The sequence below is a fragment of the Arvicanthis niloticus genome, chromosome 6, assembly GCF_011762505.2.
Source record: "Arvicanthis niloticus isolate mArvNil1 chromosome 6, mArvNil1.pat.X, whole genome shotgun sequence".
Taxonomy (NCBI): Eukaryota; Metazoa; Chordata; class Mammalia; order Rodentia; family Muridae; genus Arvicanthis; species Arvicanthis niloticus.
Window position 1 is genome coordinate 13,538,955 of NC_047663.1, and position 13,973 is coordinate 13,552,927.

The 13,973-nt window shown below is 50.7% G+C and overlaps 1 protein-coding gene across 4 annotated transcripts in view; it reads right to left on the bottom strand.

Moving 5' to 3' along the window:
- Nucleotides 1-13,973, bottom strand: part of Axin2 (axin 2) — a 30,212-nt gene that overhangs the window by 8,977 nt on the left and 7,262 nt on the right. For all 4 annotated transcript variants that reach the window (XM_034505945.2, XM_034505946.2, XM_076935564.1 and 1 more), the window contains exons 3-4: nucleotides 10,072-10,212; nucleotides 2,148-2,250 (exon numbers count right to left, since the gene is read on the bottom strand). In XM_034505945.2, coding sequence (XP_034361836.1) covers nucleotides 2,148-2,250; nucleotides 10,072-10,212 — 244 coding nt within the window. The remainder of the gene's footprint in view (nucleotides 1-2,147; nucleotides 2,251-10,071; nucleotides 10,213-13,973) is intronic.

Here is a 13,973-nt window from a genome sequence, read left to right on the forward strand (position 1 = left end):
TTGCCTTGGGCAGGAGCAGTTGGTCGCACTCCGAGAGGCCCTGCTTGTTCTCTCTGTAGTACAACCAGCCCATCAGTAGCTACTCTGAAGTAGAAAATCTTCAAAGACTGTTGTCAAACATCAAAAAAAAAAAAAAAAAAAAAAAAAAAAAAAAAAAAAAAAAAAAAAGGCAGCCCTCTGAGATGGGGAGGGGAGAGAAACCAACTCAAGGAATAAAAAGTAGAGTCTAAACAGAAAGGGAGTTGAAAATTAAAAAAAAAAAAAAAAAGATTGGAAAGAGGCAGGGGGGAGGGGAGAGTCACCGGCCCCAGATCAGAGAAGAAGTGGTAATTTATTTCCTGGCCTCACACTGGGCACCTTTGAGGTAGTGTTGTCTCAACACTGTTCCATCTCCTTTTTTTTTTTCCTCCTCCTCCCCTCCTCCTCCTCTTTGTACAGAAAATGAAGAAAGCTGCTGCAGGCTAGTAGCAGAGCACTGCTGAGCTTGGCTGCCTGAAGCTGATCTATCAAGGGAAAACAGAACATCTCCAAACCAAGTACGGAATATAAAGAGGCGTCGAGAAAGCCTGCCAAGAGCAGCGAGCAGCGAGAACCCCTACCACCCGCTTTCTGTCCTTTCTCTGTCATCTGGCCCCCCACTCTGCCCTCCCCACCTCTTCACTTGTTGTTCCTCCTCCTCCTCTTCTTCTTCTTCCTCCTCCTCTCTTGCTTTGCCCTTTTTTCTTTTGGGGTGGAGAAGAGCAGAAAGCCAACTTGCTCTCCCAGCTGAGGAGCCAGCCCCACTTAGCACAGACCATTTAGCTGCATCAAGTGAAGGCCCCGTGTGGATGGCTGCTCTTAGGAAGGCTGGCTCCGGGAACCGCTCCCTGCCCCCCCCCCCCAAGTTGATTTGCACACCCCAGGACAAAACCAGCCCACTTATAGACTTGAGGAATAGAATTTGCATTAACACACACTCCTCTCCCACTCAAGTCTTTGTCATCTATAGTATGGGGGGGGGGGGGGAGTCACAGAAATCACCCCCCAAAGTCATCTTAATATGCTAGTTTTAGACAAGGTAAGTTTGCCATTGTCTGTGTCAGGAGTTTCCAAGGAGAGCTGCGATTTGTAACGCTACTCAGGTGACCTGGGGCTACAAGTCTGATGTGTTAGGTTTGCTGAATATAACACAACCACACGATCCAGCTGGATTCTCTGGAGCTGCCAGGAGAGAGCCTTATAGAGAGACACCTGCTCTGATGCTCTTCTCTCCTCCCTGCAGCCTAGGTAGCAGGCTGCTGTAGAAAGAGCCTAGCCTGGAAAAGGGCCTGGGGACTACTGAGCAAGGTGAGCCTGCTGACTGCCCTCGGGTATATGTTCCGAGGTAAGGTCCCAGGGGAACCTGCAACCCTCCCTCAGCCATGGGAGGAAGATTCTCGAGGAAGCCTCACTTCTAGACACCCCGCCCATCAACATTCATCAGACAGAGTCTCTGCAGAGAAGCAGAGTATCCTAGGAGGCTATTTTCTTTCCAAGGTGAGCAGGCCAGAGGACATAACACACAGAGATTCTCCTAACCTCATTCACTCTGTACTTAGCAAGCGCCTGTCTATGACAGGAACTGTAGCAGATCCAAATACCGAAGCTAAGATACAAAAACTCGGGCTGTGGAGAGGGGTCAGAGGTTAAGAGCACCGGTTGCCCTTTCAGAGGACTCAGATTCAATTCCCAGCACCCACACGACAGCTCACAACCATCTATAACGCTGGTTCCGGGGGATCTGATGCCCTCTTCTGGCCTCTATGAGTACTGCATCCACATGGTACACATGCATTCAGGCTAAGAGCTCACGCACATATACCAGGCATGAATGAATAAATAGGTAGATAATTCTTTGGGGGCTCCCTGCTTTCGGGAGCTTCCAGTCTAGCAGGAACGCAGTGAGCCCACCAACCCATCATCTAGTGATAAATGTGTTTTGTTTCTTTGACCCAGGAACTAATCAAACATCACTCCATTACTACCACATCCCAAAGAACCATTTAATTTCTTCAACTGGACCATTCCTTTCTGTCCCTTCACTCAGTGGAACTCCGGCACTGCCCCCACCTCCCGGCTCCTGTCATGATTTAGGGCCTCACTACCGGGGTCTTGTCATCTATACTCACCGGAAAATGAGGTAGAGACACTTGGCCATTGGCCTTCACACTGCGGTGCATCTCTCGCTGGAGCTGTTTCTTACTCCCCATGCGGTAAGGAGGGATTCCATCTCTAAGGGGAAGACAAAATCCACAGGCTCAGTAAGGCGATCTCAGCACGTGACATCACTTGCATGACCCTCCCTGAGATTCTGCCAATGGTCACACACTTCCCTGGGAATGAGCCATGCACCTCCAGGTGCAATCACGTAGGGAAAGACCCATGCAAGACAAAACTTCAAACCCTGTCCACTGTCACCAGTGGCAAGCTGGCTTTCTCCCAGAAGCAGGAATACCAGCTGGCTTATTATGTGTCCTCAAGTAAAGAGCCTTGGGCTCCGTTGGTCCTTCTGGCAGACTGTTATGGGTCTCAATTGGGAGAGCAGAGCCAGGGCAAAAGGCTGTAGAGTCAGGTTAGGAACCAAACCCATGGGCTCAGAAGTTCAGCCATGCCCAACTTTCTTCTCATCAGCGGTTTTATAAATCACTGGTTTATGGTGATCTTCCCCGGGCAACAGAGACTTAAAGACACAGAATGTAAGGATATAAGAGCAAAGTCCCTCCTATGAGGCACTACAAACTCACTCAAACACCCAAGTATCTGCAACATGTCAGACCCCACCTAGATACCTTCCCTGTGCAAGAGGTCAGTGGGCAGGAGAGACAGAAGGTTCCACTCCTCTTAGGAAGTTGGTATCCTAATAAGAGTGTCTCAGGGCAGTGTGCAAAACCAAATGGGTCAAAACTGGTGACCATCACGACAAAGTACAAAGAAGGGGAGGGTCTGTGGGGATGGGGGTGTGGGGTAGGGCGTTCAATCTAAAATTGGGGTGTGGCCAAGGAACTCTGGGTGAGCTTCCAAAGGCCCATGTCTTTCAATCTATTTTAAAAAAACAAAACCTGGGCCAAGTGTGGAGACACAAGCCTTTAATCCTAGGTGGATCTCCGTGAGTTCCAGACCCACCCTTTAGTGAGACCCTGTCTCACAGAAAAAAGAAAAAGAAATCAATCAATCAATCAAACAAACAAACAAAAACCCTTAGTAAGCAGAAAAAAGAATACAGAGCTAATGCCATTTAACAACAAAATAAAAACTGTGTTTCTGACTTAGGAGCACTGTGGCCAAGGTGTGACTTCTCCCACTGATGTCTCCTCCAGAGACCCCAGCAGTAACAAGCTTCCACACACTGAGACTTCGACACTAAAATTAGGCTAAATACTAAATAATTACTATGATCTGATGGCTTCCCTTTCCCCTGGTGTTTTGCTCATCACAGGAAGGGAAGAACCCTGGTCTCATGAACAGAAGGTGGCAATCAAGTGTGTAAACAGCAGCCAGGAGGAATGGCTGACCTGTGGCTTCTTATCTGTATGTTCCAGAATCTTAACTGTTTTCTGGAAGGTAGCTGGCCTGGGCCACAGAACAGGGCCCCTGAGGGGATGGTGAAGATCCTGCTAGGTCAACAGTATGACTAACTCCAACCTTGAAAGAACACAGGAAGGGTTAACTACAGCAAGGGACTCTGGGAGGAGGGGAGAAGAAAGTTTAGGATCAGGAGCAGGAACTCAAGTTTCATGACCTGCCCCAAAGGAGGTAGAAGCAGCTGGCAGAAACTGGTAAGTATGTGACTCGTCAAGGGCTTCACTTGACAAGGCCCTGAAGGTGAAGAGGGTTATATGGGTTTTAAGTCCAGCAACATGTTGCATCTAAGGCTAATTTTATGAAGACTCCACTCTCTCGCCGTGGAACAACTGTCTAGACTCCAGCAGTGGTAACCTGGGGTTCTTCACCAGCATATAAGTCACACCCAACTACAACCTGGAGCTTCTAGCTCCTGTGGATCAAGCCCAGGTGCTACTGTAAACACCTGACACACCATCAGATTTTCTTCTCACTGGAACCCTAAGGAACCACATTTTATAGGTGACCAGAAATGGTACCTCAGGCTCCCAAGCCAAGCAAGCCACTGCTGACCTCTAAAACAGATACTCGTAACTCAGCAGCCTGCTTTCGGTACCCAAGTACCCTGATGGTCTGAACATGGGTTCCATCTCCCAAGCCCCAAGAAGTCACGTGACACTATGAAAGGACAAACGGGACATGCGGTGGCTTCTTCTACCGTTAGCACTCGATGACCGCGGGAATGCCAGGTGGGGGCAACCCAGAAGGCTCTCATGTCCCTGTCCCATGTCTGCATGAAGGACCATACCTCTCACGACCAGCTCTTCCTCTGGTGTCTTAATGGTGAGAGGTGGCTCCCCATACACCCCTACTTTGGAACAAGTTACATCAGGGTTTGAGAGTCCTATAGGGATCAGTTAGATGGCACAGTAAGTCATATAAAGGAAGGAAAAAAGGTTGAACCCTGATCTCTGCACATGCGCTGTGGCACACACACCTACATACATGTACACACAATAGTTAGAGTGTGAGGAGAGTCTCCCCAGTAACCCCCCTCAACTCTGCCCTTCATCTACACCGGCAATCTTACGCATGCATCTTCTTTTCCCCTCAGATATAAACCAATGGTGAGGCTTTTGTATCTTGCATGCTTTCTCTGTATAAGGTAGGAAAAAAAAAAAAAAGAGTATGTGTAGGGAATAGGGGTGGGAGGCAGGTGACAGCCAGAGCAACCGGCAAGGGGAGTAAGTGATTTCCTAAGTATCCTCTCACAGTATCCAGTGCAGGTGAAGGACCCAGCCACAGGAAAGGCGACTTGTGCCCAAAGCCCAAAGGGGTACTTTTAGCTTGGAGAAGCCAGAGGCTTAGAGGCGCCTTCCTGGAAATATGGCTTTAATTCCTCCTAGCCAGGAATCTTCTTCCAAAACAGCCCCTCATTCCAAAAGGGGCCTCTCCATTCTTCTGTTCAGGCTCCAGAAGTTTATGAACAGTGTCCTGGCCGCTCATAACCCTGGGCTGAGGAGCGCCAGAGTTCTGGCCCCTCTACAGTCTCCTTTAATTACAAACATTATATAGCTAACGAGCCTGCTGCCGGCCCAGCTGTTTCTGGGGCACACGGATTTTGAAGTGTGCACTCCACTTAGCTGCCATTTAAGCCGAGCCAATTAGCTCAGCCCTTTGACTCCACTGTGGCTGACCTAACCTGAATGTCACTTCTTCCGGTAGCTTTGAAATAGCAGGCGTAAGTGCACGCGTGCGCCCGCATTTGGCAGCCGCTCTGAAGCTCTGGCCAACATCAAAAGCCTGGTCTGTAAGATAAGGTAATATCTGAAGTTCACTCCCCAGTGTCAGATCAAACCCCCCACGTAAGATACGAGGAAATAAAAATAGTAAGTAAAATAACAACCACCACCCACTCCATGGAATGGAGGAAAGTCATCGTGTGTTTATGTAGGGGACACACAAACCAGAGGCAAGCTACAGTCAGATGTAGCCAGTCCTGATGACAGGTTCCCCACAAAAAGGCAAGATGGAGAAGCCTTGTCTGAGGGTCCTTGAGCATAGCTGCTCCCAGGCTCCTCTTCCCTCAGCCTGTTTGTTACTTGGTACCCTTTTCGCTCTGGCCTGGCCCCATGGGCCTCATGGTCCTAACCCTCCCAGGACTCAGGTCTAGGATTTTGCTGGAAGTCTGGCAGTTAACTTTCAAAAGAGGGGGCTAGAAATTAGAGCCATTTCTTCCGAGAATGCAGGTTTTGGAGTAACAAGCTCATAAAACAGCCTTCTCGGGGGCCTAAAGTGGAGACTGGAATCCCCCAGCCATCTTTAAGAGGGATTTTTACTTAGTGGCAAGAGGGAAGCACAGCACTGGGCTCTGGGAAGAGGCTTCGCACAACCCAGGCCAAGGCAGACAGGTCCCAGGAAGAATCAAGACCTGGCCAGCCCCGCCCATCTCCTACCCAGGCCTCTTGCAAAGGCCCAGGGGACTTAATTGGTTCTGTCGCAAATGAGATGATTGCTTCCCTGGACTTGTGTCTAATGAACTCCAACCTTCTGGAGTCTATTGAAAGCTGCCTCTGACCCCCTCCCCACAGACACACACCCCTCATCCCTGTCCCCTCCCAGCTCGCAGCAGGGCAGCCAGCCCTGCTCCCCAGCCCCTCGGCCCCCAGCAGCCCACGAAGGCCATTGTGAGGAGGAGAAGCAGCCAGGCCTCTTTTCATGCTTGATGGGGAGCTCCTATTCACTTGTTCAAGCACATTTCAAAGGGGCCTGCTACCCTCTTATCCCCTCTAAGCCTCCCTAGATGAACAATGCGCTCAAAGCGACTCAGCTTCGCTTCTCATCCCCCCCCCTCCCCAACACACACACTTTATTTCTCACTTGGCGCTCTCATCTGCACAAGGCCCACAATTGGCAGAGCTGGGGGTGGGGGCGTCTAATCCCAGCCCTGGGAATCCCGGGTGACCGCCCAACACAGGGCAGATCACACACACCCAGGACTGGCTGGCCAGAAAGCGCTTCACAGCGCTCCAAGCCAAGTCTGTTTAGCAGGAGACTGGGGATCACCCTTGGGGCGGGGATGGGGGTAAGGGGGAGGACCACCCTATTCCTGGCAGCTGACAGTAACTGGACCCCCACAGGAGCCTCAAAGCACAAGCAAGCCCACAATAAGTGGGCTCTTGTTCGTCTAGACCCTTCACCATACCCCCAAAGGCGGCTCCAGATAATTCCCAGGAACCCTTGGAGGAACCCCTGATGGCAACTGCCCTCTTAGTCAGTCTAGCCATGCACAAGTGATACATCTGTGAAGAGGAATCTGACGGAATGTCCACTTGTCTGGGCTGATACTCAGGACCCGCAAACTCTAGGTCTCACAATACCTTTTCTTGACTTTCTGGTTTACTCAACATCTACCCACCATGAGATGCTATCCTGTTACAAGGCCAGAGAACAGGCTGCCAGGGGCCTGAAAATAAAAGCTGCCAAGTGACAAGTTGTTGTCCCCTTTCTTCAACTGGCCCTTTTTGGCTCTCATGCCCTCTAGGGTCTGTCTGTACCTGGCAACTCTTCCTGGGCCTCAGAGTAGTTTTCCCATATTTAAGTCCATCCACAAGTGCTTTGAAGTGAAATGGGAAGCAGGGTTGTCTTGTTTAAATGAGACTGAGGGCTGGGTTTAGGATTACTGCCCAGCATTGCAGGAAGTCACGCCCCTGGGTGTGAACCCCAGCACCTAGCTCTTATGCCAGCACTTAGGAGATGGGGCAGATGCATCAGATATTCAAGGACATCTCTGGCTACACAATGAATCCTAGACCAGCCTGGGCTATGTGAGGCCTTTTCATCCTGGGAAAGAATGAAAAGAATAATAAAAAATGAGGAAGATTCAGGGAAAACTCTTCCCCCAACTGAGAAAACAAAGCGTTATGATCAGTGATCAACAAGAAGAAAAAAATGGAAAGAGGTTTAAAGGCCTCAAAGACAACTGGCTCCACTAACATCTCATGGTGAACATGGAGGGCGCAGCAGGGCAGGCACCGTATCCAGCCTGGGTCTCAGTTCTGCCTCTGCCATGGATAGGGACTCCGGATGCTACTTCCTGCTTGCTTGTGGGGCTGTCGGCAGCAGTCACTGCCTACCTCGCTGATTGGGTCCTGTGAGGTCAAATAGAGACGAGCGTGGGACCACACCCAAGCTAACTCATCGTGAACCCAGAATAACACCTCAGTGATGAGGGGCTGAAACTCAGCCAAGGACCAGGAAGCAAGCCAGAAACAGTCTCTAAGAAATCTAAACAGAAGCCCACGGTCTTACGTAAAGGGCACCGGACTTCGGAGAGTCACTCAATGCCTTCATTCAGACCTAGCTTGCTCTTATTTTACATGTAGCAATGAGGCTCTCACATACTCCATAACTACTGTGTCCTGAAGGAGGCCAAACCCAGGCATGAGAGCCAAACAGGACAGCAGGGAGAGATGGGAGCAGTAGACATTGGGGACACACAAGGCCAGCATGGTCATTCTACATAGTGAGTTCCAGGCCAGCCTGGGCTACATAGTGAGATCCAGTCTCAACAAAACACAAAACAACAAATGAAACAAAATTATTCTATTAAAGAATAATGTGAGTCTTTGGGAGTTGAGGGTAGTGAGGTGGGGGACACTGGAGAGGTGGCTCAGCACTTAAGAACTCTTGTTCTTGCAGAGGACCTGGGTTAGGTTCTCAGCACCCACAGAGTGCTTCACAATCATCCCTAACTCCAGTTCCTGGGGGTCTGGTGCCCTCATCTGACATCTGTGAGCACCAGGCGCACATATAGTGTGTGTGTGTGTGTGTGTGTGTGTGTGTTCAGGCAAAACACTCATATACATAAAATAAATACGAAGGACCCCTACCCTGTGTAGACAGTTAAAGAGCTCACACAATTATAAAAACGGAACCAGTTCTCTGAAACCTTTCATTTCTGGTGGATAAATAATGTGTGCCCTACTCTCACTAATTCCAAAATTACGTTTTTTCTTTAAACTTCAACTGAGGCTGGAGAGATGGCTCAGCAGTTAAGAGCACTGGCTGCTCTTCTGGAGGACCTGAGTTCAATTCCTAGCACCCACATGGCAGCTCACAACTGTCTGTAACTCCAGTCCCAGGGGATCTGACACCCTCACACAGACACACAAGCAGGCAAAATACCGATGTGCACACATAAAAGATTTTCCCCTAAAGACTATCTGTCAGTGTACTGACAGGAAAACCCGAAATAACCTAATAAAAGCTGACAGGGGGAAAATATTAGGGTTGAGAGCCCCAAACTAACCTCCCTTACTTTCCAACTGGTCCTGTGTGGCCAGCCAGGCTATAGGACACCAGCCAACAGAAGCCAGATAGTTTCAAACATGCGGGGAATAGACAGTTCAGTTTTAAGAAGCGAAAATGAGCAAAGTCTAAAGAAAGGGTCCCAGAACTTAACAGCACTAGCTTAATGGGCTGCCTTTCAAGGTCCTTCGCTCAGCAGGAGAAATCCTGATCTAAAATGCTTGCTGCAAGAAAGCCTTCAAAGGGCTTTCTGAAATACCAATTCTCAATTGGGTGCTGGATGAGAAAAGCCTTTGGGGAGTTTTGGCCATGCCAAATTCTACCCTGACTTTCCTGAATCAAACACCAAAGGGTGGCCAGAAAGAGGGCATCCAGACCACTTCTATACCCCAAACTCCACTATGATACTCACAGAAAACGGATGCTGTCTCTCCATAGATCTGACTTCACCTCAAATGACCCACAACTCAAAGCATGACCTCGCCTGACAGTCTACTGACCTCATCGGACCACTTCAATGACTTGGATTGCTTTAAAAATATATATCAAAGCCATCTGTTGGTCAAGGGTCTGAGATCTGCCAGTCCTATGAAGGGCCCCTTCCTCGGGTCCCAGCATCTGGTGCAGACGTGGGACCTCATCAACAGAGACCTGAGTGATGCTCACTGCAACACACACACGTGTAGGTAGATTGGATGTGCTGGCCATTTGGAGAGGGCTGGCTTTCTGCTCCCTGCCTTTCACAGCCTTCTCTTAAAAAGGCCAAAACCAAACCCTTGTAAATAATGACCTATGTTCCGCCGGCTGGTTCTGCGGTGGGCACACCTGGTTTCAGGACCAGCCGAGTGATTCTCCCATATCGCGACCAGAAGGAAGATGGTTTTCACACTTAAATCCAGACGCTCATCTTAGCCTTCCACTATCTACTCTGGTTTCCTTCCGTGAAGACACCACCCCAGCTGTCCCTTCAAGGCTCTCTCACTGCACCCACCCAGACCCCCATGCACCACCCTATTCTTCACCAGCATTATGCCCAACAAACACATCCTGCCCAGGAAACTGATGGCCACTCAGAGACGGGCTCTGCAAAGCTGGGTGAGGATGGATGACAAGCTCCCACCCCACGCTCCCCCAGGGAATCACACCTCCCAACCCCATGTGGAAGGGACACCGGATACTTACACGCTACTGTCTGTCATGGACATGGAATCGTCGGTCAGCGCATCGCTGGATAACTCGCTGTCGTTGGCGCTGGTGGCTGGTGCAAAGACATAGCCGGAACCTACATGATAAGGATTAACCGGGTCGCTTCTCTTGAAGGACCTATGGGGAGAGTACAAGAGGAGCGTGGTCACTGATCCCCACTGGAAACCCAGGCCATCGGGTGACCCCAGAATGGTGCAGTACATGATCCCACATCGAGCCAATGCCAACGTGCTGTCCAGGCCCAGCTGCAAGCCTGGACAGGTGGCCACAGTAAGAAGACTGTTAGCCCCTGACTCCCCTTGGAGAGGAGGCAGGCTGGGTTCCCCAACCCTCAAGAGATGAGGGGTCCTCCAGAGCTATGTTGCAGAGGCTGCCAGGGAATGCTACCAACTCCTAAATACTCACACACAGAGAGGCAGGAACTGACTGCTGTAGGCCTGGAGACTGGGGTAAGCTGAAAGAAGCCAGTTCTTCCCCCGGACACTGCCTCCAAGCCAATTCTCTAGCTCAGCAACATCTGAGGCATCCTAACTCCCATAGCGGAGGTCTGCCAGCCTAGTCCAGAGAGGCTAAGGTCTAGATGCCTGGGTGAGTCTTCCCCCTTTGACCCAGGCCTACAGTAAGCCAGAGAGATGGCACAGATGCTGAGGTGTCCAGTGGCAGTCATGGTACTGGGCCTGCAGTGCCCTTCCCCCCTCACCATGGACTTCCTTCCCTCAGGGCTGGCTGAGGTGTCAGGACTGAAATGAGCAGCCATGTCAAAGGCAGGCCCCAGCCCCTCCTCCAGGGGTCTCCAGGCCCTTTTGTCTTAGTGGCCTGTGGGTCCCCATTTCCCTCTCTTGATCTCCTCCCAGAACAACCAGTGTGCCTGTCTCCTGCTGGGCTGCATTCCACTTGTGTCACCAGCTAAGGACTTCTGTTAGGGGGAGGAGAGACAGGTCAGCAGGCTGCTGCAGGGAGGATCCCTTCCAGGGGTCAGTTAGCCTGAAGTCACAGGAGGCTTTATTTACCCAGCCCCTGGCATAGTCCTCCCGGGGCTCAGCTGGCAACAGAAGTGAACGGGAGAGGAACAAGTTCCAAAAGGAGACACGCTCCATCAGCCTACAGCAGCTGCTCCGTTAAGATGGCTGTGGAGCTGGCAGAAGAGAGGGACCTGGGAACGGTCATGGTCAGTCATCTGCTCTTGCTCACCAAGTCCCTGTCCTTGCACTATGCTGGGCTTTGGTCTCCTGGCACCAGGTTCTGGCTGGGACACATACCATAATGTAAGGGATTGTCATGTATTTGGGTGCTGCTGAAAGCCTATCAGATCGCAAGAATTCTCTCAGGCAGAAGGCACAGGGTACAGTGCCCATTTTCCAGATAAGACCCTTAGTAGTGCCAGGTATACAGTAGCCACGCTGCAGAGCTGGAACTAGTGGGCATCAAGCTTTAGCAAGTTCTAGAACTTAGAATCTGAGGCAGGGTGTGATGGAGGGGCCCCTGTGACTGAGGGAGCCAGGTGCATGCTGTCAGACGAGCAGGAATTTGAGATGAGTCAGGACACTCAGAATACGGTGGGCAGGGAAGACTGCAGAGTCCATTCCAGACTAAGAAGACAGTGGGCTCTAACCAGCTAGGCTAAAACTAGTTATACTAGTTAAGACTGGTACAAGAGCCATGCAGGCCTTTTTGGCAAGGCCAAGATCTATTCTAATAGGACAGAGAGGGGCCAGGAGTCTGGGGACAGCATCATGGACAGTCGTTACTAGCAGCACATGGGGCCCAAGAAGGCCACATAGCTGGGCTGGAAGGGAGTGCAAGTGTACACAGAAGCCCAGGATGTCAGACTGCTGTCCATTCTGGTGAGGCTCTCAATGGAGGCAGTGGGACTAGAAAAGATCGTGGGAAGGAAACCCCACTGAAAGAGTTTCTGCTCTACCTGGATCCCCAAATCTCTCATCCAGCGTCTTCTACTCTGAAATACTGATAAGAACCAAGTGGCCTGAGTGGGGGACCTCCTTGCTCCCCTGGCGCCCAGAACAGGGCTACCCCATAGTCACATGACAGCTGCTAACTGGAATCTCTACAGCCGTTTTATGAGGGGCCCAACAGAGCCAAGCATCAAGACTAACTGAGTAGAGACTCACTGAGAGCTCCTGGACGTTATTAGCTGGGGCCATATTTCTGTCCCACTGCACCAGTCTAAACATGTCACTCAGAGTCAGAAATGCCTAGAAGTGCAAACCAGGGGTACTACATGTGAACTGTCTGTGTATTTTTGACACGTGACCCTAAACTGCTCCTGGGCCACTAGCCCTACCCTACCCCTGAGGGCAGGGAGACTTGTCACCGCCCAATACTTTTTAATTAGAATTTAAGACTGCTAAGACTATCCCTGCCTGTTCCTTACTCTGTCCTCACTCTGGAGTTCACAGGCACCCAAGGTAGCAGGGACAGAGAGCACAGGGGGCAGAGAAGACTGAGGAGGTGACCAGTGGCAAGAGGCTCCTGGCCAGTGAGGGACTCACAGGAAGATGGTGAGTCCCTGCTCGCCGTCGCCTCTAGAGGCTGAACAGGAAGCAACAGGCACGTGGTGAGAGAGGACGGAGACAGGCCAGGCCAGGTCTTTAAAGCAGCCTGGAGTCCCCTGCTGGGATGGGCTTGTCACAGTTAACTACTACAGGTTCCCATCCTTGGGGAATCCAGTGGTACATACAGTCTGAACACTCATGGTACGGTGCAGAAGTCAGAGGCCTCAAGCTGGTGTTGACTTAGCTAATGGGGGCAAGACACAGCTCCCCAAGGGGCTGAACGGAAAAAAAATGAACAGATCAAACATGGCCACTTGCCTTGCAACTTCTAAAGGCGAGGGCACTAAATTGGGGAGAGGAGGCGAGTACCCCAGTAGCACTCCCAGTACCCACAAGTGCCAGCAAAAATGGAGAGATGCTATGTCCCCAAACCTCTCCTCCTTTCAAAGCTGTAGTATTTAGCCTGGATCACAGCTGAAAGCATGCCCTGAGCCCCAGACTGTGTGCTCTGTGGGGGTACGACCTGTCTTCACACGTGTATCCCCGACACCAAAAGCAGAGGGGTGGCCCCGTGGCAGGAGCTCCAAACTTAGCTGAGCCTCCTTCAAAGACCTACATCCATCAAATGGGTTGCTGAAAAGGTTTTCAAGAGGTATGGCGCAAGATCAAAACAGCCAAAGCAGCCTTAAATAGCCTTCAAACACCTTCCCTCCCCTCGGTCTTGCTATCTTGGTGGTATTAACGCATCAGCAACGTCTCAGATCTAAGACTTATATACTCCAGCCTCTGCGAGGAGAAAATGACTCAATAGAAATTCCTTCTTCGCCATCGCAACAAAAAAGATGCCCAAGTCAAACCCTGAGGGTGTGCGCAAGAGCACACCCCTTTCGAACATGGCTCCCAAAGTGAACTTGTCTCCCTCCGCTTCCAAAATAGAGGGCTACTGTGCGATCTGTCATTAAAAGTGGAATACGCTGCTCTTAACTCAGTTGACCGCAATAAAGTGCTTGGATTCTCCTACAGCCATAACAAGACGGGCAGAGAAAGGGCCAGGGTGGTGGGGGAACACAGTGCTTCAAACTTTCTCCAAAGTGCCATGTAATTTTAAGAAAAATGGATTAGACCTGTCTTCTCGTGATTACTTAAAAAGCGGGTGGAGGGGCTGCAGCAAGCTACCTTAATTGTACCCAGATGCTTTGGTGATCTCAGGAGGGTTGCACTCCCAGATGTGCAGGGTCTCTGCATTCCTACAGAGCTCTCAGGCTTGTGGTACACCTGTGCGGGCCATGCGCCCACCGGCCACTCTGCCACTGAGCTGACAAGTTAACAGGGTCTTACAGTTCCTGAGGGGTGTGCGTGCCTGTG